At 43.7% G+C, this 27,988-nt stretch overlaps 1 protein-coding gene across 9 annotated transcripts in view; it reads right to left on the reverse strand.

Moving 5' to 3' along the window:
- Nucleotides 1–27,988, reverse strand: part of FAXC (failed axon connections homolog, metaxin like GST domain containing) — an 82,660-nt gene that overhangs the window by 37,860 nt on the left and 16,812 nt on the right. For all 9 annotated transcript variants that reach the window (XR_009263150.1, XR_009263149.1, XR_009263148.1 and 6 more), the window contains 2 exons: nt 22,418–22,614; nt 13,412–13,635 (listed from right to left, as the gene is read on the reverse strand). Coding sequence is in view for 5 of the 9 variants with exons in the window: in XM_058734787.1 (XP_058590770.1) it covers nt 13,412–13,635; nt 22,418–22,614 (421 nt within the window). In the remaining 4 variants the exon portion in view is untranslated. The remainder of the gene's footprint in view (nt 1–13,411; nt 13,636–22,417; nt 22,615–27,988) is intronic.

The following is a 27,988-nucleotide window of genomic DNA, read 5'->3' on the forward strand; positions in this document are numbered from 1 at the left end:
GCGAATTCACGTAAGAAACAAGAAAATTAAAAAGGAAAAAAAGATTCTTGGAGGTGATTAAAGAATCAGAGCACAAAGTAACCTTAAGCTAACAGTCTATAATGAATAAAGTGGTCAGCTTTTTTTTTTTTTTTTAAGTCATCAGACCTGTTACTCATAAGCCTTCAGTGAAACTGAAGAGAAACCTCTATCTTTTATTGGTTACTTTGCAAATCTGTGCTTGTCTTTTGGAAAACACCATGGCAATGCCTAGGAACAGACCTAATGATGTTCATAACCTTTCACCCAGTAATTTCACTCCTCTGAGTCTACTACTCCAAAGTAAAGTATATTTAATTTTAGCATTTGCTTTAAAAAATGAACAGAATACAAAGATATGTGTACATCACATAGATTTCCTAAGAATTTGCATGTGGAAGATAGAGGAAGATAGAAAATTGTTACTGAGTTACATAACAGAATGATGGTATCTAAAATTTTTTCCATTGTTTTAAATGTTTAGTCTTTTTTTTTAAGTTTATTTATTTTTGAGAGAGAGAGAGAGAGTGTGAGAATATGTATGAGCAGGGGAGGGGGAGAGAGGGAGAGAGAGAGAGAGAGAGAGAGAGAGAGAGAGAGAGAGAGAGAGAGAGAGAGAGAGAATCCCAAGCAGACCCCACGCTGTCAGCACAGAACCTGATGCAGGGACTGATCTCAGGATCGATCAGTCATGACCTGAGCCAAAAGCAAGAGTCAAATGCTCAGCCCACTGAGCCACCCAGGCAACCCTACTGATTAGTCTTTTTAATGCAAACTGAAAATTTTAAATAAAAATGATGTATTACCATATATCAGGTCATCATTTATCTATAATTCCTCCCCGGGTTAGGCAGTCTACCCAGTTAATTTTATCCAGGCAACTCACCCCACCAGAACACAAATGCAGAGGGGCTTCCATATCTGGCAACAGGAAAGGATGTGTACTGGCAAAGACTTTAAAAGTGTATTATCTACACGGTGCTATCTTGTGAATTTTTCATTCTTTTATTCTAATCATTCAGGAATTGGAATCCTGAAATTTTAAACATAAAGTCAAAGACACACTTTTCTCAGAGGAAGAAATAGCTAGAACGCCCCCAGGGTAAAGTAGAGACCAGATCACTTCTGTCAGAATTATACCAACCAATCTGTGTTGCTAAATAAGCCGCAAAGATTTCTAAAAACTCTGTACCCATTAGCATTTGATTTTATTCTGCTAAAAGTCATTTTTTTGTTGTTGTTGTTTTCATGAAGAGCCAATATATTTGGACCCACTGAGTTAGCAATAATGAAAATGCAAAAGAAACAAGCCACAGTCTGGGCCCCAACTGCCTAGTCCCCATGAGGGCGCAAACACCTTGAGCAGGGCCTGGCCCCGCCAGCCCCTGGCTATTTAAGGATACCCCAGCCCCGGGGCGCCTGGGTGGCGCAGTCGGTTAAGCGTCCGACTTCAGCCAGGTCACGATCTCGCGGTCTGTGAGTTCGAGCCCCGCGTCAGGCTCTGGGCTGATGGCTCGGAGCCTGGAGCCTGTTTCCGATTCTGTGTCTCCCTCTCTCTCTGTCCCTCCCCCGTTCATGCTCTGTCTCTCTCTGTCCCAAAAATAAATAAACGTTGAAAAAAAAAAAAATTGTGTTAAGGATACCCCAGCCCCCTGGCCATGCATTCCTCCCTCCTCCCTCTGGAAGTCCAAACTTCCTGAAAACAAGCGTTGATGCCCATTAGTGGCCTGCAAGCAATTTAGAGTTACTGAAGAATATGTATAGACCTGTCAGAGTAAATCACTTCCACTTCAGGAGGTGAGTACAGGACTCTGGCAGGAACTTGCAAAAAAGCTTAGGCACTCCCTGAAACCCAATCAATAGAGGTAAAAACAGAATTTATGATTTCCAACTCAAATTATTACTATCCCTGCATGTGATTTTAACAAGCCACCAATGCAAACATACGGAAGTTGTACTAGAGCCAAAGAAAAGCGTTACTGTTATCTGATCAGCCTGAGACCTACTCCTTCGCCTCTCTGACCCTCACTGGGCTTTCTCATCTGTAAAATAACTAGCTCCCAGGGGTGTGGTAAGATACAACATCTTGAAGATGCTGTTAAAAATTTTAAATGTATCTATGGGGCACCTGGGAGGCTGAGTCAGTTAAGCATCCAACTCTCGACTTTGGCTCAGGTCATGATCTCAGTTTGTAGGTTCGAGCCCACCTCCAGGCTCTGCGCTAACAGAGCAGAGCCTGCTTGGGATTCTCTCTCTCTGCCCCTACCCCACTCTCACACAAGTGCACGTGCACACTCTCTCAAAAATAAATAAACATTTTGGGGCGCCTGGGTGGCGCAGTCGGTTAAGCGTCCGACTTCAGCCAGGTCACGATCTCACGGTCCGTGAGTTCGAGCCCCGCGTCAGGCTCTGGGCTGATGGCTCAGAGCCTGGAACCTGTTTCCAATTCTGTGTCTCCCTCTCTCTCTGTCCCTCCCCCGTTCATGCTCTGTCTCTCTCTGTCCCAAAAATAAATAAACGTTGAAAAAAAAAAATTTAAAAAAAAAAAATAAATAAACATTTAAAAATATTTTTAATGTATCTGTCTAAAATTTATCCACACACAAAAAATCAGCCTACTAGATTTTCGACATGGAAAGAAGGAAAGACTGTGGAAAGCACCATACGCACACCCTACTGAATGAAGTAGGCTCGGTTTGTTCTGAATTTCCTCCCTTTTGATAGCTGCCCAAAGCAAGGCCCAGGCCCCTCTTGAGGCCTCTACCCACCCAGGCCCTCCTCCCAGCACCCAGGTCGGCCTTTCTAACCTCCCTGGCTGCCCAAGATTAGATTACAGACACATTTTAGTCACTTGCTGAGTTTAAAAAACACCTTTCCCCAGACCCCCTCCCAGAGATCTGAATTATTTGGCCTGTGCAGCTGTGTTTTATAAGGTCCTGACGTGATTCTAATGCATAATCAGTGCTGAGAACCACTATTATGCTGAGTAGGCGACAGTAATTTGGAAAGGGTTTGGAAACTGCATTAGGAAACACTAATGCTTTGAGGTTCCAAAACATTCCCTTTAGTGTCTATTATTTTCTTCTTTTATCTGTGTGTTTCATCTTTCTAGCTAGATTGACAGATATAATTACTTCTTTTTCTTTTTAAAGCTTTTATTTAACTTTACTTATTTCAGGAGACAGAGCACGCAAGGGAGGGGTAGAGGGAGAGGGAGAATCCCTCTTAGCATGGAGCCCAGTGTGGGCCTCAAACCTACAAACAGTGAGATCATGACCTGAGCCAAAAACAAGAGTCGGACTAACCAATTGAGCCACCCAGGCACCCCAGGCATAATTACTTCTATGTCTTTATTCCTCTGGCCTCAACATATGCTACATGTGTTCGTGTGTGATATATAACCTAATGCTTCTCATCTTTTTCTCATACCTGGTCCAGAAGGCTTCTCCAACCCATCACCTTCACTGGGAGGTATCATGTGTGGCTGCTGTGTCCCAGGTGGCTCTCAGCCTAGGCCTAAATGCCTAATGTGAATGGAGTGTTGTTTGCATAATATAATTAAACAGGGTAGGAAGAGCAGCTATTAAAATAGCCTATTCCCAAGCTCACTTAAAAACAAAATTTCCCGGGGCGCCTGGGTGGCGCAGTCGGTTAAGTGTCCGACTTCAGCCAGGTCACGATCTCGCGGTCCGTGAGTTTGAGCCCCGCGTCAGGCTCTGGGCTGATGGCTCGGAGCCTGGAGCCTGTTTCCGATTCTGTGTCTCCCTCTCTCTCTGCCCCTGCCCCGTTCATGCTTTGTCTCTCTCTGTCCCAAAAATAAATAAATAAAAAAACGTTGAAAAAAAAAAAACAAAATTTCCCTGTTCATAAATCTTTGAGTAAAAATAACTTCCAAAGAAGTGGAGGTTTATTGAAAACCAACCACTGTTTATAAAGTAGATTTAATAGCAAGACATATAAACACAGATCATTTAAGGGACCAGACCTTCAGAAGGCAGGAGAGACAGCCAACCAAAAATCACACACAGTCCAAGAGATCAACCAAAACTTGAGTGATCTCTATTTTGGCCTCTGCCTTGTTTCGTAGCTTGGAAAGTCACCTCTGTTCTCCTCTCTAGAGAACCAATATAAAATCATGAAACCATCAGAACCAGAAGGAGCCCCCCCACCACCCAGAGACCATCTCTAGTTAGAGATCTCACCGCCTATAAAAAGACTCCTCAGCTATCCTGACGGTGGTCAGCAAGCTCACCTTGGAATAATTCCAAAGAACAGTCACTCTTACCACATCACAAGACAAGCCCTTCCAATTCAGGACAGGTCGTTTTAAAGAGCCGCCTCACCCTGACTTGTAATCTGTGGTCATTCCCCCATGTACACACTCCACCTTCTCCTCTGTCCTCCTCCCCTCTCCCCAAACATGTCCATCATCTGCTGCAACACCTAAGTCACTACCCATTTCCAATATCTGAAAAAAGCTGCTATATGACCCGTACATCTTGGCTTCTGCAGACCATCCTTCACCAGGATCCTCAAATTCCTTGCATGAAATTATTTTGAGACTAACCACCTTCCTAACCACCCTTCTCTGGATACACCCTAGTTTGACCAAGTTCCTTTAAAAGATGGATCCCAGGGGCACCTGGGTGGTTCAGTCGGTGAAGCGTCAGACTCTTGATTTCGGCTCAGGTCATGATCTCACAGTTCGTGTGAGCTGGAGCCCTGCCCGGGCACCCTGCAGACAAGACCTGCTTGGGATTCGGAAAAAAAAAAAAAAAAAAAAAAAAAAAAGAACTTTTTTTTATCCTGACTTTCAGAACTTAACATTGAAACTCTCTGTTCAACGAACACTTGTTGAATGCCTAGTGGGTGCCAGGCACTCAGGCCCTAGAAACAGAAATAAAAACACCAGTGGAGCTGAGGAGACAGTCAAACCAAATCATTAAAACATTAAAAGAAGGTGCAGGGAGTGCTCTGAGGAAGAAAGCACCAAGTGCCTGGAAGCAAGGAACAGATGTGCCCGACACACTGAGAGAAAGACCCAGAAAGGTTTCCTTAAGGAAACAACTTTTAAGCTGAAACACTGGGTGGCATTTAAAAGGCTAGGTTTTTATTGGCTTCTTTGACAGTGCATCATACCTGCGGCATACTGAGAATGAAATCCACAAAAATCCTGAAGTCTCTTTTTCACACGTTTCTCTCCACCCTATATTTGTGGAATTCAATTTGGTGACCTAAGTACAGAATTTGACATTTATCCCTATTAGACTTCCCGTTAAGGTTCAAAGCTTTGATTCCTGGGTTTTTTTTTTTTATTATTTAATAAATAAATATGTGAAATGGTATGACTTTTGAAACTGTGGGACTCAACTCCAGAAAGTAGGTACTAGTTTTTATTTCTATCAGAATATGTCGCGCCTCCTTCCCACCCCTGCCAACATGCCACATTAAAAAACAAAACAAAACAAAACAGGGGCACCTGGGTGGCTCAGTCGGTTAAGCGTCTGACTTCAGCTCACTTCATGATCTCACAGTTCCTGAGTTTGAGCCCCATGTCAGGCTCTGTGCTAACAGCTTGAAGCCTGGAGCCTGCTTCGGATTCTTGGTCTCCCTCTCTCTCTGCCCCTCCCCTGCTCATTCTCCGTCTCTCGAAAATAAACAAACATTAAAAAAAACTAACAGAAAAAATAAAAACTTTGCCAATTTGATTGACAGGGCGGTGTCTCATTTGTTAACTTAAATTTTTCTGATTACCAGAGGTTGAATGCTCCTCATGTATTCATTAGTATTGTTTTTACAAATTCTCTTTTTGTCTTCTACCCAGTTTTCTCCTTCAAATATTCACTTTTCTTACTGATTTGTACAAGTTCTTCAAATAGTAACATTAATTCCTTGTCACATGTTGCAAACATTTTTCCAGGTTTTCATTTCAATTTTAACTTTGTTTATTGACATCCAAGAGGTTTTATTTTGCTCAAGAAACCTAGCGATTCAACTTTTCTTTTGTTACTTTTCCCTTTGGTACCATATTTAGAAACACTTTCCCAAGTTCAAGATTATATTAAAGGGGCGCCTGGGTGGCTCAGTCGGTTAAGCAGCCGACTTCGGCTCAGGTCATGATCTCGCGGTCCGTGAGTTCGAGCCCCGCATCGGGCTCTGTGCTGACAGCTCAGAGCCTGGAGCCTGTTTCGGATTCTGTGTCTCCCTCTCTCTGACCCTCCCCCGTTCATGCTCTGTCTCTCTCTGTCTCAAAAATAAATAAACGTTAAAAAAAAAAAAAAAAAAAAGATTATATTAAAGTTTCCCATATTTTATCCTGACGCCTTGATGGTTTCATTTGTTGCATTTAAATGCTTAATCTCTTTGGAATTTATTCAGGTGCATGAAAGAAAGGCAGGGGTACCGTGCTTATTTTGTTCTACATGGTTGGCCAGCTGTCCCAACGCCATTTACTGAATTAATTTGTGTTTTTTTACCGATTCAAAAGGGCGCCTTTATCATATGCTTTGTCTCCACTTGTGTCCACCTCACACGCATCTGAGACTCAGCATACCCACACCTGAAATTTATGACCTTCCCCTTTTCTCCAGCGTTCTCCAACTCTGAATGGTTATTTGTTCACGAAGTTTTCACGTCAAGAACATGGTTACTCCTTACCCCTGCCCTCTCCATCACCATCTCTCTCCCCTCCCACACACATATCAAGTCCCCAAATTGTAATCAACCCTGTCTCTCGAATATAGCTCTAATCCATCATTTTATGTCCAACTCTACACCATAGCTGTAATCCACAATGCCATCTTATTTTTCCTGGACCTCAACAGCCTCCTCACTGGGCCCCCAAATAAATCCACTCTTGGTTCCTCTGGCACATTAAATATAAATAAGGTCAAGCCACCTCCCTACTTTCAACTTGTGTTAGAACACAACCCAAGATTATGTAAGTGATATGAAGACCATGTGATCTAGCTCCTTCCTACCTCTACCTCATGCCACGCTTTGGTTCTCACACAGTTTCTAACACACCAGCCATCTTTTCACTCCTTGAAGGTTCCCAGCTGCTCTTCGTGTCAGAGCCTTCACGTGTGAAGTCCCTTCTGTATTCCATGCTAGCCTCCCATCCCACCCCGTTCCTGCTCCTCACACACATGCCTAACTCTGGCTTATCTTTCAGACTCCAGCTGAAGTATCACCTCCTCAAAGAATCCTTGAGGAGGGGCGCCCTGGTGGCTCAGTTAAGCATCCAGCTTTGGCTCAGGTCATTATCTTGGGGTTTGTGGGTTCGAGTCCCACATCAGGTCCTGTGCTGACAGTGCAGAGCCTGTTTGGGATTCTCTCTCTCTGTTTCTCCTCTGCTCATGCTCTCGCTCTCCCTCTCAAAATAAATTTTTTAAAACTTACAAAAAAAAAAGAAATATAAAAGAGGCAGAAGGCGGGGTTTTGATGAGTTTTATGTCATTTTTATAACATCAAGTGCAATACCAGGCACATAGAATTGTACGGTAGAGAAAAAAATACTTGCAATATATTAGGTGAAGAAAAGACAGGTTGGAAAATTATGTGCGTGTATGTGTATGTTTTCAAAAATACATATATGTGACTCAAAATTACACACATATACACTGGAAAGACATGCACCAAAATGACAACTGTGGTTAGCAGTAAGTAATAAGATTACAGTGACTTAGTTTCCTTCTCAGTGTTCTTCTGAACCTTCCCAACTTTCTACAATTACTACTAAATTTAAAACTCAGAGGAAAGGTTTTTTTAGACTTATTTCCCCAAAAACAGTGTTTTTTTTAATATATGAAATTTATTATCAAATTGGTTTCCATACAACATCCAGTGCTCATCCCAAAAGATGCCCTCTTCAATGCCTATCACCTACCCTTCCCTCCCTCCCACCCTCCCATCAACCCTCAGTTTGTTCTCAGTTTTTAAGAGTCTCTTATGCTTTGGCTCTCTCCCACTCTAACCTCATTTTTTTTTCCTTCCCCCCCCCCCCCATGGGCTTCTGTTAAGTTTATCAGGATCCACATAAGAGTGAAAACATATGGTATCTGTCTTTCTCCAAAACCAGTGCTCTTAATGGAGTTGTGTCACGTACAAAATCTGTGGCAGTGATAATGATAATAGCTAATACTTCTTTAGCATTTTTATGTGCCAAACGCTATAGAAAGTACATTACATAAATGCCTATTGAGTCCTCATACTCTATGATGAAGGCATTGTCCTGACCCCCCTTCTGCAGATGAAAGAGTTCAAGTTGTTCATGGGAAGTCACACAGCTGCCAAGTGTGTGGAGTCCAAGATGCAAACCCCGGGGATCTGACTCCAGAAATCCTTCTCTCACAAACTACTTCCCAAAAACCTAACCTTTCTGCTCTTGATTTTTACATCTTCCATGCTTTTTTAATTCTCACCCTTTGGGGAGGGGATAGAAATAGACAATATATGCACTTCTTGCATGAGATGAAAATCAGGCATCCACTACATGTGGTATCTCTGCTTCAAACACACCCACCTTCCCAAAGGGGACATGGAAACAAGCAGAACCGAATGGAGATTAGCACTGACCACTAGGCAATCCTCCCTCCATTACTGGCTCTCACAGCACCACAAGCCTCTCTTTCCAGCCCTCATCACAGTTGCGTTTTACATTTGCTTGTTACTTGACTGCTTACTATGTGCCAGCTGCAATTCTGAGCACTTTACACGTGCTTCTTTTCACCATTATGGCCCCCATTTTATACATAAGGAAACTAAGGCCTAGAGAAGTTAAGAAACTGGCCCAAGGTCACAAAGCTAAGAGGCGATGGAGGTAAGGTTTGACCTCTGGCCCTAGAGGCATTGCTCTCAAATGAATGAATGAAGGTATGTTCTCCATTTTCTAAAAAACCCTCTATCTCTTATTAGGATGGCTTAATTTTATTTCTGTAGGTCCTGAATATTTCTCATATATCATATTTCTAGTATTTTCATTTTTTATTATTGTAAATGGAAATTTTAAATATTTTCTAATTGGTTATTTGAGATATCAAGATGTTTATATGCTTATTACTTTGTAAACTTTTTATCATTTTATTTTATTTCATCATGGTAAGTGTACTCTTTAATCCCTATTCCCTATTTCCCCCATACCCCCACCCACTTCCCCTCTGGTAACCATCAGTTTGTTCTCTGTAATTAAGAGTATGTTTCTTGGTCTGTCTCTCTCTCTTTTTATTTCCTTTGCTCGTTTGTTTTGTTTCTTAAATTCCACATGAGTGAGATCATATGGTATTCATCTTTTTCTGACTTATTTCACTTAACACAATACTCTCTAGCTCTATCTATGTTGTTGCAAATGGCAAGATTTCATTCTTTTTGTGGCTGAATAATGTTCCATTATATTATGGAACCTTCTTTATCCATTCATCTACTGATGGACACTTGGGCTGCTTCCATAGTTTAGTTTTTATAAATAATGCTGCAATAAACATAGGGGTGCATGTATCCCTTTGAGTTAGTGCTTTTGCATATTTTGGATAAATACCCAGCAGTGCAGTTCCTAGATCACAGGCTAGTTCTATTTTTAATTTTTTTGAGGAACCTCCATACCGATTTCCACTATGGCTACACCAATTTGCATTCCCATCGACAGTGCAAGAGTTCCCCTTTCTCCACATCCTCACCAATGCTTATTGTTTCCTGTGTTGCTAATTTTAGCCATTCTGACAGGTGTGAGGTGACATCTCATTGTAGTTTTCATTTGTATTTCCCTGAGGATGAGTGATGTGGAGCATCTTTTCATGTGTCTGTTAGCCATCTGTATACCTGTAACTTTGTAAACTTGTCGAACTCTTTCCATTAACTGTAATTTTAATTGATTCTCCATTATTTTAGCTATATAATCTCTTCATTTCTAGAAATAAAAATTCTGTCTCCTCCTTCCCAACATGAAGACATCATCTTTTCTCAACTAATTTTTATTGTTTAAATTTAATTTTTTATTTTTATTTGAATTTAATCAATTTTTCAAACTACATCCGTAGATATGTACTGCCTATATTTTAGTCTCTCTCTACCACCTACCCCGTCAGGCCCAAGCCATTCACTATGACACCAACAGAGCCACTTTTCTAAATCACAAATATGGCTCTTTCTCTCTCATACTCGGAAGTCTGTACCACCTCCATGTTTTCTGTATGATAAAGTCTCTCAGCATCATTATTACTTTTTATAAGATGACCCCAAACTACTTTTTTTTTTTTTTTTTTTTCAACGTTTTTTATTTATTTTTGGGACAGAGAGAGACAGAGCATGAACGGGGGAGGGGCGGAGAGAGAGGGAGACACAGAATGGGAAACAGGCTCCAGGCTCCGAGCCATCAGCCCAGAGCCCGACGCGGGGCTCGAACTCACGGACCGCGAGATCATGACCTGGCTGAAGTCGGACGCTTAACCGACTGCGCCACCCAGGCGCCCCCCCAAACTACTTTTTAATCTTCATTTAGACCATGATTCCAAAATCCCCCTCATTCATGATCCCTTTTCTCATGATTTCCCCAAATGGTCCTTCCTTATTTTCTTCCTTGGGACAACCATTTACTTTCTGGGGCCAACATGACTGCCACCTCTACTCTGGCTTCCCAAGCTTCCCTGTCATTTCATCCCTGCTCTTGCCATGTCTTCAGAGCACCACACATAGACCTCTGTCATGGGACTTGTCACAGCCCAACTTGAACATGGGTACTTATTTAGAGCAGAGGTCAGCAAATTTTCATGGAGCATCAGATGGTAAATATTTTAGGCCTTCTGGGTCATATTTGATCTCTGTTGCATTTTTCCCCCCCTCACATTTTAATAGTAAAAACGAGTCTTAGCTCAGAGATGATTAAATAAATAAATAAACAGGCCACCAGCTATGGGCCATAATTTGCTTATTTCTAGTTATAAGTTCATCTCTCCCACTGAACAGGTATCAGCTATCTGAGAGAGGGGACAATCTCTTACTCATTTTTGTATTCCCCAGCTCCTGCCACATAGAAGGCGTTCAATCCTTGAAGTCAATTGAACTGAAACATCAATAATTAATTTCTCCTGATGAGTCAAATACATCCCTGGACAATTTCCCCAAATCTTGAACTACCTTAACAAAAGTCGTTATGCATTTTCAGTCTCTTAGGCATCTTAAAAGTCAGCTATATCCCCAGGGAAGGGGGGAGGTAATGCTTTTTGCATTGTTGAGTAAGAAAAACTCTGATGTTCAGCCAAAGAGCCTCTCCCTCCCCGAAGGCAGCAAAAGTGCTTCTCCTATAGAGACTAGGCTGCTCCCGGGGCCCCCACACAGAATAGAACTCCAGCAAACTCCTTCTTTTCAAGTAACTGAATCAATTTCTCATTTCAGGAAATCATTTAGACTTGATGCTGTCTGGAGTACTTGCCAGGTACCCACCCTAGCCATCAACAATAGATCTACCTCCCATCTCACCATAATTGGGGAAGAAGGATTTTGCTAACTCATTAAGTGCCAGAGAAACATGGATAGTTACCATTACTCTTTTTATTTTATTTTTGAAAGAGAGAGAAAGAGACAGAGCCTGAGCGGGGGAGGGGCAGAGACAGGGGGAGACACAGAATCCAAAGCAGGCTCCAGGCTCTGAGCTGTCAGCACAGAGCCCAACGCAGGGCTCGAACCCATGAACTGTGAGATCATGACCTAAGCTAAAGTCGGACACTTAACCGACTGAGTCACCCAGGTGCCCCTGGTTATCATTATTCTTATTGCTATCACCCTGCTCCCCTGGTTCTCCCAACCAGACAAAGTTCTCCAGAAACTGATGATCACCACCTCCCTGGTTAAGAAACCAACACTGTTAAGTTTTTCTTGAAGAGCAGCACTTTATTGGCATAATCTCTGTCTTAACTTTGAGAGCTCAATGCCTGGCTTGCTGGGGCTCCCACAGCATGAGCTAGAAAGGAAGCTGAGAACAGGGAGAGCCATTACTAAGGAGAAAATGGCCCACTGCATGTCTGCTCTGGGAGGCTGAGAGTCCAGTACTGTTTCCACGGGAACAAGGCAAACTTGAGGCTAATCACTTCATACCTACAGCAGGCAAGCCCCTCTGGGCACAGAAAAGCAAAGAACCAGAAGATACAGGCAGCGTCAGTCTTCAACCCAGGCAGTGCTTTTGAACGTCTGTGTAGAGCAGGAGCCAACAGCAACCCCCCCACAAGACAAAGGTGGCAGAGAGCTGGCCATGCTGTTGGGATCCTCCCCCTGCAGGCCAGGGTTCAAGGGAGGACTCCAGGTCTTATGAGCATCTGGAGTGCAGAGCAGGGAAGGAGCCAGAGTGAAGTCACCCTGTAGGGGGCAGGTTATACCCAGCAAAGGCCCCAGTTCCTGGAGCACCAGATGGGTTTCAACAAAACAAGCCCCAAACCCCACTTCCTAGAGGAGATGAGGAACCCAATGTGCTCTAGAATGGAGGGGGCCAAAAGACAGTTAATAAAAACCCATGTCCCCCAGGCAAAATAAGCAGTCGCATAAGACTAGGTCCCATGACTACTCACACAGAGGGCTTGGCTCCCTATATGCACTAGTTGTCTCCAGGAGAAACCATCATTTCACACACAGGAGCGTCTGAATTCAAATGACGTGTTTACTAGCTGACACAGTTAAGACTCAAGCTCTGCCCAGTACAGAACCGCATCGGCCCAGCCACCTCCAGTGTCCAGCGAGGTGACAAAGGACACATAACTCCACTCTCCGTAGCCTCAGCTGCCCAGACCTACGCCGCTCCAGGCTTCTCTCTGAGGGGCTTCCCCAGCACAGTTCGACCCACTGTGCGCAGTGAACGCAAACTCAGAAGAGTTACAACGTGCTGGTAAGAGGAGGCCTAAGATTACAAACGCGAAACGTGAAAAAGGACTCGGGGCACGTGCACGAACCTGCGCCGCCGGCCTTTCTAGTAGCTTGAGGTCCCCCGAATCCACAGTTGACGCTTCAAGCACGCGTGCTTACAAGCAGCCCTTTCACCCTGGCCTGTGTACACATGAACGAGCTTCCCTGCCCAGAACCGCCCTCCGCTCACAACACGCGCCGAGATGCCAGCGGCGTTTCCGGCCAGGCAGCCGCGCCGCGCCACGTGCTACGTTCTCTGCTCGCAGGTCCCCCCACACGAGACTGTCTCGCCCTAGCGAGTGGGAAGAGAGACGCTCGCTCCTGGAAATGAGGCGATCTGGTTAAATGGAGAGGGGGGTGGGGGGTGGGGGGGACTGCAGCCTCCAGGTGGAAGCAAAGAAACCAACCAACCAAAATAAAACTTTAAATCAGTACGCTAACAGTGCGTTACTAATCATGCAAAAAGCAAGGATAGAAAACATAGAATATAGAAGGTGTGGTACGTTACCCAAGAGCCCTGCCAAGGACCGCATGTCCTTCTCCATCAGCATGTAAATCTCCTCCTCCGAGAAGCGGCCAATGCCGTGGCCGTGCATCTCGCGCTTCACAATTCCTTTCGTTATGTGGCACACGACCCACCTCAGCAGGTTACTGAAGGGACCGCCACCACTAAGAGAGAGCATCTTCCGGGTCTCATTGAGATTGTCCACCCACTGGCAATAAGCTAACGTCCTGGAATTGTGTGGAAACAGGTTACTACCGGGCATTAGATACATGTCAGCTCCACAGAGTCCATTTCCAGGGAGAGCGTCAGAAGTTCGCACGCTCCGGAGGAAATGAGTCAGCGCAGCTTTTACAAAGAGCAGCGTGCATGGCAGATATTACCACAGTTTCTGGTCAGGGCCTAGACCTCGGGTCTGGAAGAGAAACTAAAACAAATCCAGGTAACGATGCCATGCTACAATGCCACCAAACCTCTCTTGGCACCCGCCCTCAGATCCACGCCCCTCACCCCCCCCCCCCCCAACACCTCCCAAGGCACGCTTCTGCTTCCTCTGAGGCAACCCGTCAGAAAATACTAGAGACCCACTACAACAGGCTTTTAGGTGCGTACCTACGGGGACCCCAGGAAGGAGGCACAGTGACTGCGGTGCTGGCTTCACTCTCTTTCTTGATCTAAGTAATGGATATGCAGGTATATGCTCTGTGGTAATTAATTAAGCTGCACTTTTGTAATTTGGTGCAATTTGGGAGTGCATTTTATATTCTACAGAGTCCAAGAGTTTTTTAAAGAGGAAAACTTTTGCCTTTTTGACAGAGGATTAGGGAGTAGGTAGACCTGTCCATGTTTATTATAAACTATATAAATTATAAATATTACGTATAGGATTTGCTCTCCAGAAAGTCAACTCTGCTTCAGTTTGTTTCTCCAGGGCTCTTAAAGCGAACACAAACACCAAAGGAACTTAGTTGAGTTGTTTTTCCCATCTGGGTGATGCTCGTGGCCAAACGCTCCCGTCCAGGAGTTCCCATGTTCTGTGCACAGACAGCTAAGCAGCTACCCGCTGTCGGTGCGGTGTGCTGGCTGCAATACTCGGGCGGACACTGATTTTGTTCTCGGAACTTGTGCAATTGCAGGACTGTTTCTATGGCTAATAAAGCTGGTAGATAGAAATTAAAACGGTTTCCTGCTGAAGGCTGAGAAAAGTATAGCTGTGAGAGTAGAGACATAAGATACTTTAGTTTTTCCCCATAATGAGCAATAAAAGATATACTGGTAGTCATCTCTACTCCTAGTGTTAGTTGACAGAGCAATGATGGCCACTTTGGAAAAATATGTTTGCAGAGAGAACACAAGGAATCGTAATAAATTATAGCTACTTTTCTACCTCGCCTTTTTAAAAGAAAAACAGAGTCCGTTAAATGTTGATCATTTTATATAATTCTATTCTTTCCCATCTTCTTTTGTCTACAAAAGGAAGAAACAGAAGATTTCTGTAAAAAATTTTAAGCATTCCTGATTTTTACTGGAAAAGTCCTACAGCCAATTTCAACATACCCTTTGTACTGTAACCATAACTCTTCTTTAGTACCTTTTTAAAAGTGCTTAGAAATCTTGTTAGAAAGCTTTGGGTACTTCTTTTTGTAAATTTCTCAAAATAAAGTATTGAGTCAGGGAATGGATTTTGCTGAAAACAGGAAAAAGTACATTGCAATGGTAAGTAACGAATATGTACAGTCAGAGCAGTCAATGGATCCTTTGACATAAAAGAATCTCACATTTACTCTAGTAAACTCTTTATAAAACATGAAAACTAAATGCTTTCCTATTTGTTTTTCTTTTTACACCTGCAGTTATTAAGGTATACATTCTCACATTCCATTAGAATAACTCAGCACTTTGATTCTAATTGTACTAGATTGAAATGCAATAAAAGGGCTATGGCATCCTTGATTATTTTGCAAGTCCGTGATCTGAGAATAAAACTAAATTATCCCAATAAGTGTGACCAGGTAATAGCACCCAGGAAGCATCTAAAGAGTAAAAATGAGGAATACGGTGGCTCTACACTGACGGGTTGATCTGGAAAAAAAAAAAAAAGTACCTTCTTTGTAGACAAATTACACAGGTTTTATGATAAGCATAATTGGTCCTGAAGGATGAGCAGAAGCTCACCAGGCAGAGCAGAGGGAGAGGGAGAGAAAGAGTGTGTGTGAAGAGCACTGGCCAGGGGATACAGGAGGCCTGGGGAAGCCTGTAAGAGTAGAGGCTGGAAGGGTGGGCCAGGACCAGATACGGACAGGCCTGAGACAAAGGGTGCTGAACTTTATTTTGGAAGCAAAGTTTATCCACCGAAAATTTTAAGCAGATAAGAAATGTAATTGATGTGTCGATGGAAGTGGAGAAACCACCGGTAGGAAGACTGCTTAGAAGACTATGGCAAGACCCAAGAACTAGACCAATGGCAGGGGTGGTGGGCGGGTGTGGGGGGTGTACAGGGAATGCAGAGGAGAAACCCTGAGATATGAGAAAAAGAGTCTGTTGACCAATGGATTGGGTAAAAGGAGAGATTAGGTATTTTCTTTCAGGCTGATGGTTTGAGAGGATGATAATGCCATTAACCTTTATAGGCGGGCACACATCAGGTACAGATTTAGGTGATGAAAGATGCATTAAGCTGTTGCATTTGAAGGTCCCATGGAACCCCCAAGTGAGAATATCCAGAGGTTGAGAACTCAGGAGACAGGTTTGGATTCAAGATAGAGAATTTGTGGGTGAGGGCGTATCAGTGAGAGTTCTAAAGCCGTCAGAGGAAAAGGGGTCACCTAAGGAAGTTTCTAGGGTAAGGAGTGGTAATAGGGCATCCACAGTTCAAGGACCAAGATAGAAGGTGAAAACGCCAGGCTGGAAAAACGCCAGCTTGGTGAGAAGTAGAGACACTGCTTTCTTGGAGATGGAGAGAAGGGAAGTGTCGCAAGACGTAAGGGGCTGCAGAGAGGTTCAGAGTTCCTGCCTAGTGACTTCACTTTCCTCCATAGAGCAGGAAATGGGGGCATGGGCACAGGATGAGGATGCGGCGATGGAGAGAGAGCTTTGGATGACTACTGGGTTCGAGTAGCAGATGGGGTTGGAAGAGGCAGCCATTCTAGGTCACACAGCTAAGCTGGTAGGAAACCCTACCAATGCAATGGTGTAAGGTTCTCTTCCTGCCTTAGCGTGTTGAATGCAGGGCACAGTAAAAGGAACAATGGGTTGATCTGGAAGTCTATAGCTAGAGGTAACCCAAGAAACTGTCTGGTCTTCTTCTGTTCTCTTTCCCACCCTGCTCTTGGTTTCTTTCCTCATTCACTCCCTGTGCCCAATACTGTAGGCCAGTGTCAGGGAAGAGAAGCAGAGGGCCAGGCAGGCTCTATAAGGGTCAGCCCCTGTGAAGTGGGTACAAACTTTGAATACCGAAGAAAATGGGTAACTCACGGATTCCTGAATCAATCACTGCAGGCAACAGACCTCATTTACACATGCTTCCATGTCATTACAACCAAGAATCCACCTCCTCCCATAACCAAGCTTCTGGCAAACTATTGACACTTGACGGAAACCACTCTCCTCCAAATCAACGATACCTCCTTCTTGCAAAATCCAAATAAAGACTCTTTCTATATTTATCTTTCTTGAGCTTTCTGCAACATCTGGCACTAACGGTGTCTTTCATAGAAGAGCCCTCCCTCAGCTTACGTCGGTCTCTACTGCTTTTCTTGCCCCCTCGTGCATATTCCTGAGATTTTCATCGCTATTCCTCCTACCTCTTACTCCACACTTGTGGGGTGATCTAATGCACACCCCGATTTCAAACTGATGACTCCCAAACCCGTACCCAGCCCAGACCTTTGTCCTGACACCCAGGGATCCATGTGAGGCGTCCTCAGGAGCTGCAAACCCACATTTCCAAAATCAGACTCATCAGCTTCCTTCCCTTCAAATCTGCCTCTCCTCGCCCAAACCTGAAAGAATCCCAGGTGTTGTTCCTCACTGCTCTCTGTCCCTCACTCCTGACAGCCAGTCCCCCCTGTGAATTTGCCCTTTTCTCCAACTCAATTAGCACATCATCCACCACAGGTCTCCTGACATCCCTTCAAGGCCCTTCAGAAACCCAATTGCCCCAAGGCAGCCACAATGAGCTCCTAAAACACAAATCTAGTCATATCAGACTGCTTCTCAGAGTCCTTCATGAACTCCCCATTCCTGAGCTTGCACACCAGCCCTGCTCCCACAGTCTGACCCAGGCCTGGTCTGGCCACTCTCTGGCCTCATCCTGTTGCGGATGCTGCTACTCTGCCTGGATATCCTAATCTTCCCCTGCCACCCAGCCCCTTCACCCACCACTCTGACTGTCCCTAGCTTCTGTTGTGACACCGTGTCCTCTGGGAAGCCTTCCCCTCATCACTCCAGCAGGTGCTGGCTGCCTTTCCTCAGTTCTTCAAATTCTACCCCAGCACCAACCATTAGGATGGCTCAACGTCTCCCCCAGCCTAAGAGTCACCTGAGGACAGAGATAGCATCTGATCACCTTGCTTCCCCACCACCCCTTCCAGCATGGAGCCTGGGCACAAGTAGTCATTCATTAAGTTTACTGAAAGAATGAACTATTGATTGAAATGTAAAAAAGCTTCACTTCTGAGCCAGCTACTGCCAAGTAGTGTTTCTATGGGGTGACAATATTTAAACAGAAAGATGGAAAAAGAGAAATGCCTTTGAAGAATGAAGAAGGGGCTGACATGATCCCTTCTGAGGTCTGCGTCACTCTCCACTGGGAAGAAGCCCACTGCACAAGGATTCATGAATCATTAACTGGAGAGGGCAGGGAGGGCCAATGTGGAAACTAGACTAGGCTGAACAATTAAAATAATTCATCATTCTGAGAACCTCTTTCAGGAAGTTGATACTCATTTTCTTTATCGCAACTGATGTATCTGATCTCTTCTGCAAAATGGGGTCAAGGTTTCTTTTGAAGATTGATTAGCTTAGTCGGAACAGAAGAATAAACACTGTTCAACACTTTTAAAGGAGCTCAAGAGGCCAGGAAAGAAGAACTGACCCTGCTGTTTCCATGAAGATATCTCTCGTTATAACCTAACATGAGGCCTTGCCCATAGCAGAAACGATATTAACCTGTGGGAAACTACACACCATAGCAAACGACCGTTTGATGAGTGAGTCTTTACATGTGCCCTTCCTGACCAAGAGGATGCCTTTCTCCATGTCCTGCTACATCCCTGTCATCTTTTGCTTGTCTTCCACCTGCATGAGGGTGCAGGAGCATACGACCAGCTTCTGTGGCTTCACCGAGTTGCATAGGCACTAGACTCTAAGCCCCTCCAAACAGGACCTCTCGCTACATCTAAAATGGGGGTAAGGGGAACAGGGAAGAGGGGACACATCAACCCAGTTGTAATCAGAGAGAGAGACTCCTGGCTTTTATTTTTTTTATTTTTTTTTTTTTCAACATTTTTAATTTATTTTGGGACAGAGAGAGACAGAGCATGAACGGGGGAGGGGCAGAGAGAGAGGGAGACACAGAATCGGAAACAGGCTCCAGGCTCCGAGCCATCAGCCCAGAGCCTGACGCGGGGCTCGAACTCACGGACCGTGAGATCGTGACCTGGCTGAAGTCGGACGCTTAACCGACTGCGCCACCCAGGCACCCCGAGACTCCTGGCTTTTAGACAAGATCTTGGGTAAGTCATTTTCGTAAGGATCCTACCTCCCCCAATCAGTGAAACTATACCAAAAGCCAAACTCAGAATTTAAAAATCATGGCCAACCTAGAAGAAAAACTGAAATCCCTGTTCTAATGCCTCTATTTTAACGGGTCAAAGTGGGATGACTAGATGGCTTGACCACAGTGCCCTGCACACTTCCCTGTGGGTCTGGAAGACTCTTAACACACTAGTGTCTCATACAAAAGCAGCTGCAGTGTCTGTTACCAAAACTCAATGCCATTCCACTGACTTGACCACGTGTCTCTCATACTTCCCTTTATACCAACTTCCTTGCGTTGGATCTAACGTAAGCATCCAGTGGAACGAAGAGGATAAAAACCTGTCTTCTTCATGTCCAGTAATAGTTTTATAATGCAAGTTGGACATGCTTGTATGGATTTCAAGTGCAAGAAAGCCCACTTTTATAGCAGAGTGTGCTTACTTGAGCAACGCTGAAGCAGACCCTCAGAATTATGTGATGGTATTTACATAACAATGCCAGCTTGCCATTGTCTTTGCTTTTCAGAACATCATACCTGGAGTACTTTTATAGTTTCAGACCAAAATAAACGTATCTGAAAACTTCAGATAGTTTGAATCAAATTGGGTCAATTGATTTCCTCCCCTCCACCGCTGTAAATACAGACACAGCCTTGGAGCTTGCTGAGTGTCAGGATTTATCAAGTTCTCATGAAAAGCTCATACTTGTAGTATTGTCCTACATACTATGGGCCATTCCTTAGGCCGGCCCTGGTTTCTACGGGTGCACATCTTGTGTGTGGCCCTCAGACAAGACAGGGGAAGAAAAGGAGCCTGAGGAAGAATGTCCACAGACTCTCTGCCTCAGGCATGTTCTTACCGGAGCGACAGGGGTCTCTTCTCCATTGGGATTTAGAGCTCACGGGAAAGCCCGTTTGAGGTCTCCTCAAGGCGAGAACATGGCTAAAGGTTAAGAGACCTTATGAAACAGAGGAAGGCTTGTTTTTCCTTCTGCTGCTAGGAACCAAAGGGGATTGAAGGAATTAGGCATTTGTCTTTGCAAGTTCACTGGATATTTGTATCTCAGTCAAGACCTGACCTTCCACCTTCACTATTTCTTCCTCAAATTAACCTTTGAGGAGGCACACATGAGAAACAGTAGCTAACCTCCTCCCCCCACCCAAAAAAAAAACATACACTATAATTAAAGAGTGGATTAGAAAAGCAAAAGTATCCTTAGAAGAGTCTACGTATGACCTAAGCAACTCCCCAAGCACTTGGGTGTTTATGGTCCATAAAATTCAGATTCGTCCCCATCAGGGTACCACCTCCCAGCCCACACCCAACCCTCCCCTACCAAGAGCTGCCTCCCGTCAAGTATTAGCTGGCGCCTGTGCAGGGAGAGAAGGGGAGGGAAGAGCAGAAGGTGAACTTCTACCGGGGAGCAAACATATAAAACATCTGCACACCCAGAGCAAAAAGCAGTGACAGGTGGTACTTGGGAATCTCGCTGGATCAAAGCCTTTCTAACTGGAATATACACTTTATGAACCACTACAAAAATCAAACGGTTGTAGCAAAAGTACCAATAAAAATGTAAGGTGACTTTCAGCCTCTTTTCAGGCAGCTCACAAAGCGACAGCTCTCCGCATTAATGGGACGTCAATCAAATGAGATGCTCTGGGGGCTGCATCAAAAGAGGGCACAGAGGGTCAGGGTGGCCTTGTGCTGTTTCTTCATTTCCCTCAACTGCTGCAAAGTGGGGACCAGAACCTGGCAAGCAAGTGACACGGGCTCTGTGCCACAGGCTTTTCCCTGAGGCTAAGCACATCGCATGCAGTCATCCATTTGGCCCATCCTGCAACCCCTGCACTCTTTAAGAGGGGAAGTCCAACGGTTCTTCACAGGTTTCAAAAGGAAAACACCTGGGTTCATTCCGGGAGAGGAGTCTATGATGACTTCCATGCTAATCGGCACCCCTGCCTCCACTCTCTGCCTGGTTCCCCCTTGCTCCCACCCCTTTCACCTCCGCAGGAGAGGGGGAAGAGAAGTGGTTGTTTCGGGTCTGCCCTGGAATCAACCGGGCAGGAACTGCAAGCAGAAAGAGGAAAAGAGAAGTCGAGAGTCACTTCAAATCCAAGACAGGGGACAGCAAGTTTCCATTTAGAAGGAGAGCTGAATTGATGAAATAGGAAGGTAATGGGGAAGAACTTCTCTAATCATCTCCACGCTGAGTGTATCTCTCAGTGGAGGACGTAAAAACTACTGCGTGAGCAAGTGACCCAGGAGTAACAATTAATGCCAAAAAAAAAAAGTGGGCTTCATGATTCTTAATTAAACCTTTGGAACAAGGTAAGTGTACAGAAATCAGAGAGAAAACTTCTCTTATCCACTGGAGTGTACAGAAAGGTACAAAAACTCCAGAAAATGGATGAAGGGAAAAGAAAAAAAAAACCCGCATGACCATGACTTTGTAAACCAAGAGGAACTGCATCTATTTAACTCACGTGTCATAGCCAGCACAATGCCACATGCAGAACACAGACAACTCGTCAACACAGACAAGGAAGACAACCTAGGAGCCAGCCAGTCGGGGCAAAGACACCCAGAAAGCAGTACTGCAGTTTATTTCTGGAACACGAGAGAAGCTCTTGTCGTCTCAGGAAAACTGGCAATAATTTTACAAAGCTTGAATAATTTACTTCACCTGAGACTTCTATCCTGACTTAGTCTTCTGTTCCCTCCTCTGGGTATCTGATGTAACTTTGTTTTAATTCGGCAGTTTGTGGTAGTAAAGGGCAGAATCCATTGGAATCCCTTCCTCACCTCAATGAGATCAGGGGTCAGCAAACCACAGCTAGGAAGATATTACGTTTTTAAATAGTGGGGGGGGGGGGGGGGGTTCCAAAAGAATAACATTTTGTATTAAATGAAATTTCAAATGTCAGTGTTTTCACTACTTTAGCGAAACAGAGTCACGTTCGTCATTTCCACGTCGTCCATGACTTGCATCACAGTGACAGAGTTTACAGCTGCAATAGAGCCACGGCCTGCTCAGCCTAAAAGAGGTGCTGGCTGGGCCTCTACAGAAAATGTCTACCCCTGGTCTAGAGACCTAGACACTTAATGGTCACAGCTTTGACCCCAAGTCAGTCAGAATGTAGAGAACTTTGAAAAGGCTGGGGAGTATCTGAGAAGTGCGACAGAACCTGGGCTTCCTCCAAAGGCTGGGGACAGGCCCTGGGCTCTCACCCAGCACGCCCGGGGGACTCACCAGTAGAAGTGTTCCTCCACCATCTTGGTCACTGCTCTGGAGATGGCTCTTTCATGAGGGCCAAGGTTTTTGTTTAAATTCACTCCCAGTTTCTCTTCCAGAAAGTCAATTATGAATTCTGTGCCAGAAACTTTCTCATGATTATATTCAATCCAAGGCATTTTCCCTTGAGCAGAGAGCTTTCCACCAAAATAATTCTGGGCAGAGTAAATTTGAAAAAGAGAAAAGCAATGTTTTGTTTAAATTTCACTGTATGATTAACAGAAACAAACATTCCAACCCTATATTGGTTGGAATATATATTGGTCTAGTGATTAGACCGTTTAAGTAAATGAACTCAGCACATAAACTCTTTAAGGCAATAAATAGTTACTCTTGGAGGAAAAAAAAAAAGGATTTACCTCACATGAAGATACTACTTTACTCCCACAGATTTTATCCAGAGCTCTGGTATATTGTTACAAAAAAGACCAGAGAGCAGAGGTAGTGTTGAAATGATCCTGGTAACAGTTGTCCAGTTCCAATGCAGAACAATCCACAAATGCCAAAACAAGTAAATAAACCATAATGAGGCTCCCACTGACCAGGCTGGTAACCAGAGACCTCATCTGCAACCCAGCAGCTCAGGCCTGAGTAATGCTTAATACCACTACACTGCAAACAAGTGGTCCCAGAAATTATAACACTTGGGTATAACAATGTGTATCCAATTTACTAGACTCAACTCCTGTGCGGGTTAAAATGTAGATTCCTGGGCCCCAGCCCAGACCTCTGCAGCAGAATCCTGGGAATGGGGCCCAGAAATCTGTGTTTGTGATAAGCTCCCCTTTGATTCACACCCATGCTAGAATCTTACAGCATCTGGCAGGATGTAGTCCCAGATAGGGGTGGAGTGGGCAGGGGGGGAGGAGGGGGGGCGAGTCATACCCTATATGAACACTGGGAATTACAGTGACATTTGCTGCCCGCCATATAAAAAGTCAAGATCTTAACCATGCTGGTGGAGAGGATTCTGTGGTAATGATTGCATTTATTCTATCAGTTTTGTCAGTAAATCTGGGTCATTTAAGACCTCAAAGTTAATTTTTAAATCTGAATCAATTTTTTGGTTGTCTACACAGCCTAAATTAATCAGATTATTACAAACTCTTCCTCATACTTTATGCAAGTCGATAGTTCAGATACTATTGGCTAATAGCAATGTTAGCTCCTGCAGAGGAACAGAACTCTCAAAACACTGTGCGTGGGAAAGTAAAGTGCTATAACCACTTTGAAACCATTTGACAATTTCTTTAGAAGTTAAATATACACCGGCCATATGATCTAGCCATGTCACTCCTAGGTAGTTACCCAAAAGAAAAGAAAGCATATACCCATGCAAATGGGTGTACGCAAATGTTCATAGAAGGTTGATTTGTACTTCAAAACAAAAACAAAAACCAGAAATGCCCTTGAGAAGTACAAAAATAAACAAATTCTGGCATATTCTTACAATGGAACATAACTCAGCAATGAAGAGGAATGAACTATTGATACGCTCCATAACCACAGATGAATCTCAAAACAATGTTGCTACGTGAGATAAGCCAGACAAAGAAAGAGTACTTGCTGTAGGATTCCACTCATATAAAACAAACCCCAAATAAAACAAACTCATCTATAGTGACAGAAAGCCAACCCATATTTGCTAGGGATGATGGGAGACAGGCAGGGACAGGATTACAAAGAGCACAGAAATCTGGGGGGTAAGGGATACTTGCTATCCTGACTATAGTGATGTTCACTTGAGTATTTACATGTCAAGATTTACCAAGTTATACATTTTAAATATGGGCAACTTATTATATGTCCATTATATCTCAATAAAGCTATTTTTGTCTTTAAAAAGATAGCATGAGATAAATTTTAAATGTATCAACCCTCTACATCTTTAAACTTTTCTCTGAAATAGAGGTCAGCAAACGTTTTCTGTGAAAGACCAGCCAGTACATTTCAGGCAGACCATGGGGGCCTCTGTCACAACTCAACTTCACAGTTGTAGCATAAAAGCAGCCACAAACAATATAGAAACGAACGAGTGTGGCAGTAAAGGGTTGTTTGGGGGCAATGACGTTTTCATTTCCTTTTTGACTTTTCTCAACTACTTAAAAATATAAAAGTCCTTCCTAGTTCACAGGCCCGATTTGATCCACAAACCTATAGCCTGCTGACCTCTGCTCAAGGGGTATCCAGTAACGCTCATCGCATCCTCGAGAAACAAAATAATCTTAAATTACCATTTGCATCAAGCCCTGGACAAGTAGATACCTCCTTGCAAAGATGACAGAAAACTCTGCCAGGGCCCCACTCAAGAAGACACCTGGTTGGGGCGCCTGGGTGGCGCAGTCGGTTAAGCGTCCGACTTCAGCCAGGTCACGATCTCGCAGTCCGTGAGTTCGAGCCCCGCGTCAGGCTCTGGGCTGATGGCTCGGAGCCTGGAGCCTGTTTCCGATTCTGTGTCTCCCTCTCTCTCTGCCCCTCCCCCGTTCATGCTCTGTCTCTCTCTGTCCCAAAAAAAAAAAAAAAAAAAAAAAAGAAGACACCTGGTCAAATCCTCCTTTTGGGCTCAAAACCAAAATTTACGGAGAAATGAAAAAACCACTGTTTTTTTGTGGGAAACCATTGGGTTTAACAATGGTAACTATCATTCTAATCCTCACCCAAATCACAGCAAGGTTTGCGCATGAATTTCCCCCAAAACCAAACCATATACCTCACCACAAGGGATAAAAACATAGAATGTTGCCAGTTTTCTAAGTCAAGTCTCTCTGTGTCTAGAAATTTTGCTTGCCAATTGCACGTGGTATATACTAAGCATACCTGAAGACTATGTTGGCCTCCAGCAAGATAACAGGGTTATAGCTGGATATCATGGCCCTTAAAGGCAATTATCTATTTAAGCCCACAGAACTGAGCTTAGACTATGCTTGAAGGTCCTGGGCTTCTCAAACCTTTGAGGTAATATCACTTTTCTGCAGAGTTGAGCAGGTACTAGTTAAATGTTGCCACTCCTGTCTTTGGTAGAGAACAATGGGGACTTTAACTGGTCCCTGTCTCTTGGTATGCTGTATCTCATTGCTTATTCTAAAGAAATTCATTCTGTGCCTAGCCTAGAAAAGGGAGTTATTGGGGCTGCTGTTAGCCATATGTTTTTGTTGCGATTTGGAAAACAGAACATCCTCTGGGTAAATAGAGTCTATGCCAGGGTTCACAGCTTGGCAAGCAGAAGTGGGTCCAGATGTCGCCCCTACTCCCTAGCCAGGCTCTGTGGTGCAGCGAACAACCTGTGGAACAATACATGGCAACCCTAGACATTTCCCTTGATGTTGACCAGGAGAAATGTCACATACCTCTAAAAGTTGCTATTACATCAGACATTCTCATGTGTACACTAAAGATCTAGATTTACCATATAACATAGCACCTCTTTCAGATCACCCTTGATAGCACCCATATCCTCCTAACACAGCCCCTTCAGGATTCTTGTCATTTGCAGATGGATTCTATCCTGCACACTGACACCAGAGGAAACTGCAATGCAAACAGCAGAGAGAGAAATTTCTGTGCTGCTCAAAATTATCCAGTGGTTTTACATGGGGCTATTCTAACCCTTTCCACATAGCAGTCTAGGCCTATGCCCTCTAGCTGCTGCCCACCTGCCCAGCCCCCTTGCTATCAACCCCTCCGATTTCCTGAATTTCAAACTGCCCACACCCGTGTCAAGGTCTTTGCCACCCCTCTGACTTTGCACACTCTTTACCTTTTACGGGAATCCTTTTCCCCAACCTCTGCCAAGTCGTATCTATCCTAAAATACTTAGTTCAAATTTCACCTTGTTGGTGAACTATTTCTCCCAGGTGCAACCATCATCTCCTTTCCTCCATGCTTCTGTCATGCAGCGTACGTTCCCCTCTTCTTATAATATTACTGTTTGTACCTCTGCCTTTCCTTCTGAACCAACCCCTCCCTGAGTATTTGGTACATTTTTTTTTTTTTTTAATTTTTTTTTTCAACGTTTTTTATTTATTTTTGGATAGAGAGAGACAGAGCATGAACGGGGGAGGGGCAGAGAGAGAGGGAGACACAGAATCGGAAACAGGCTCCAGGCTCCGAGCCATCAGCCCAGAGCCTGACGCGGGGCTCGAACTCACGGACCGCGAGATCGTGACCTGGCTGAAGTCGGACGCTTAACCGACTGCGCCACCCAGGCGCCCCTGGTACATTTTTATCTAGATCGCTTTTAAAAACTGGATTAGCAAAAATTAGTGGCTGACTCTTACGGAAAGGAAAGTTCCAGTAGGTCATTATCATCAAAAATTTTATTTTTAGAAACAGAAAAAGCATTTGACAAAATTTAACATCGATTCATGGTAAAAAGTCTCAACAAAGTGGGTATAGAGGGAACACACCTCAACAGAATAAAGACCATATATGAAAAACACACAGCTAACATCATAGTCAATGGTGAAAAGCTGAAAGCTTTTCCTCTAAGATCAGGAACAAGGCAAGGATGCCCACTCTTGTCACTTTTATCCAACATAGTACTGGAAATCCCAGCTGTAGCAATCAACCAAGGAAAATAAATCAAAGGCATCCAAATTGTTAAGAAATAAACTGTCACTATTTGTGGATGACATGATACTAAATATAGAAAACCCTAAAGACTCCACCAAAAATCTATTCAAATAAATTCAGTAAAGTTGCAGAATACAAAATTAATATACAGAAATCTGTTGCATCTCTATACATTAACAATGAACTAGCAGAAAGAGAAATTAAGAAAACAATCCCATTTACAATTGCATCAAAAAGAAAAAAATACCTAGGAATAAATTTAACCAAGGAGGTAAAAGACCAATACTCTGAAAACTAGAAGACACTGAGGAAAGAAACTGAAAGGCAACACAAATGAATAGAAAGATATCATCTTGCTCATTGATTAGAAGAATTAATACTGTTAAAATGTCCACTCTACCCATAGCAATCTACAGATTCAATGCAATTCCTATCAAAATACCATTAATATTTATCAAAGAACTAGAATGAATAATCCTAAAATTTGTGTAGAACCACAGAAGACCCTGAATACCAAAGCAATCTTGAGAAAGAAGAACAAAGGCATCACACTCCCTGATTTCAAACTATACTACAAAGCTACAGTAATCAAAACACTATGGGTACTGGCACAAAAACAAACACATAGATCAAGATCAACAGAACAGAATAGAGAGCCCGGAAATAAAACCCATGCTTATACCGTTAATTACATGAGAAAGGAGGCAAGAATATATGAAGGAAAAAAGACAGTCTCTTCAATAAATGGCACTGGAAACCTAGAGACCTACATGCAAAAGAATGAAACTGGACAGCTTTCTTACATGATACACAAAAACAAACTCAAAATAGATTAAATATCTAAATGTAAGACCTGAGACCATAAGACTTCTAAAAGAAAACACAGACAGTAATCTCTTGGACGTCAGCCTTAGCAATATTTTTCTGGATCTGTTTCCTCAGGCAAGGGAAACAAAG

Source organism: Neofelis nebulosa, chromosome 6 (assembly GCF_028018385.1).
Source record: "Neofelis nebulosa isolate mNeoNeb1 chromosome 6, mNeoNeb1.pri, whole genome shotgun sequence".
Classification (NCBI taxonomy): domain Eukaryota; kingdom Metazoa; phylum Chordata; class Mammalia; order Carnivora; family Felidae; genus Neofelis; species Neofelis nebulosa.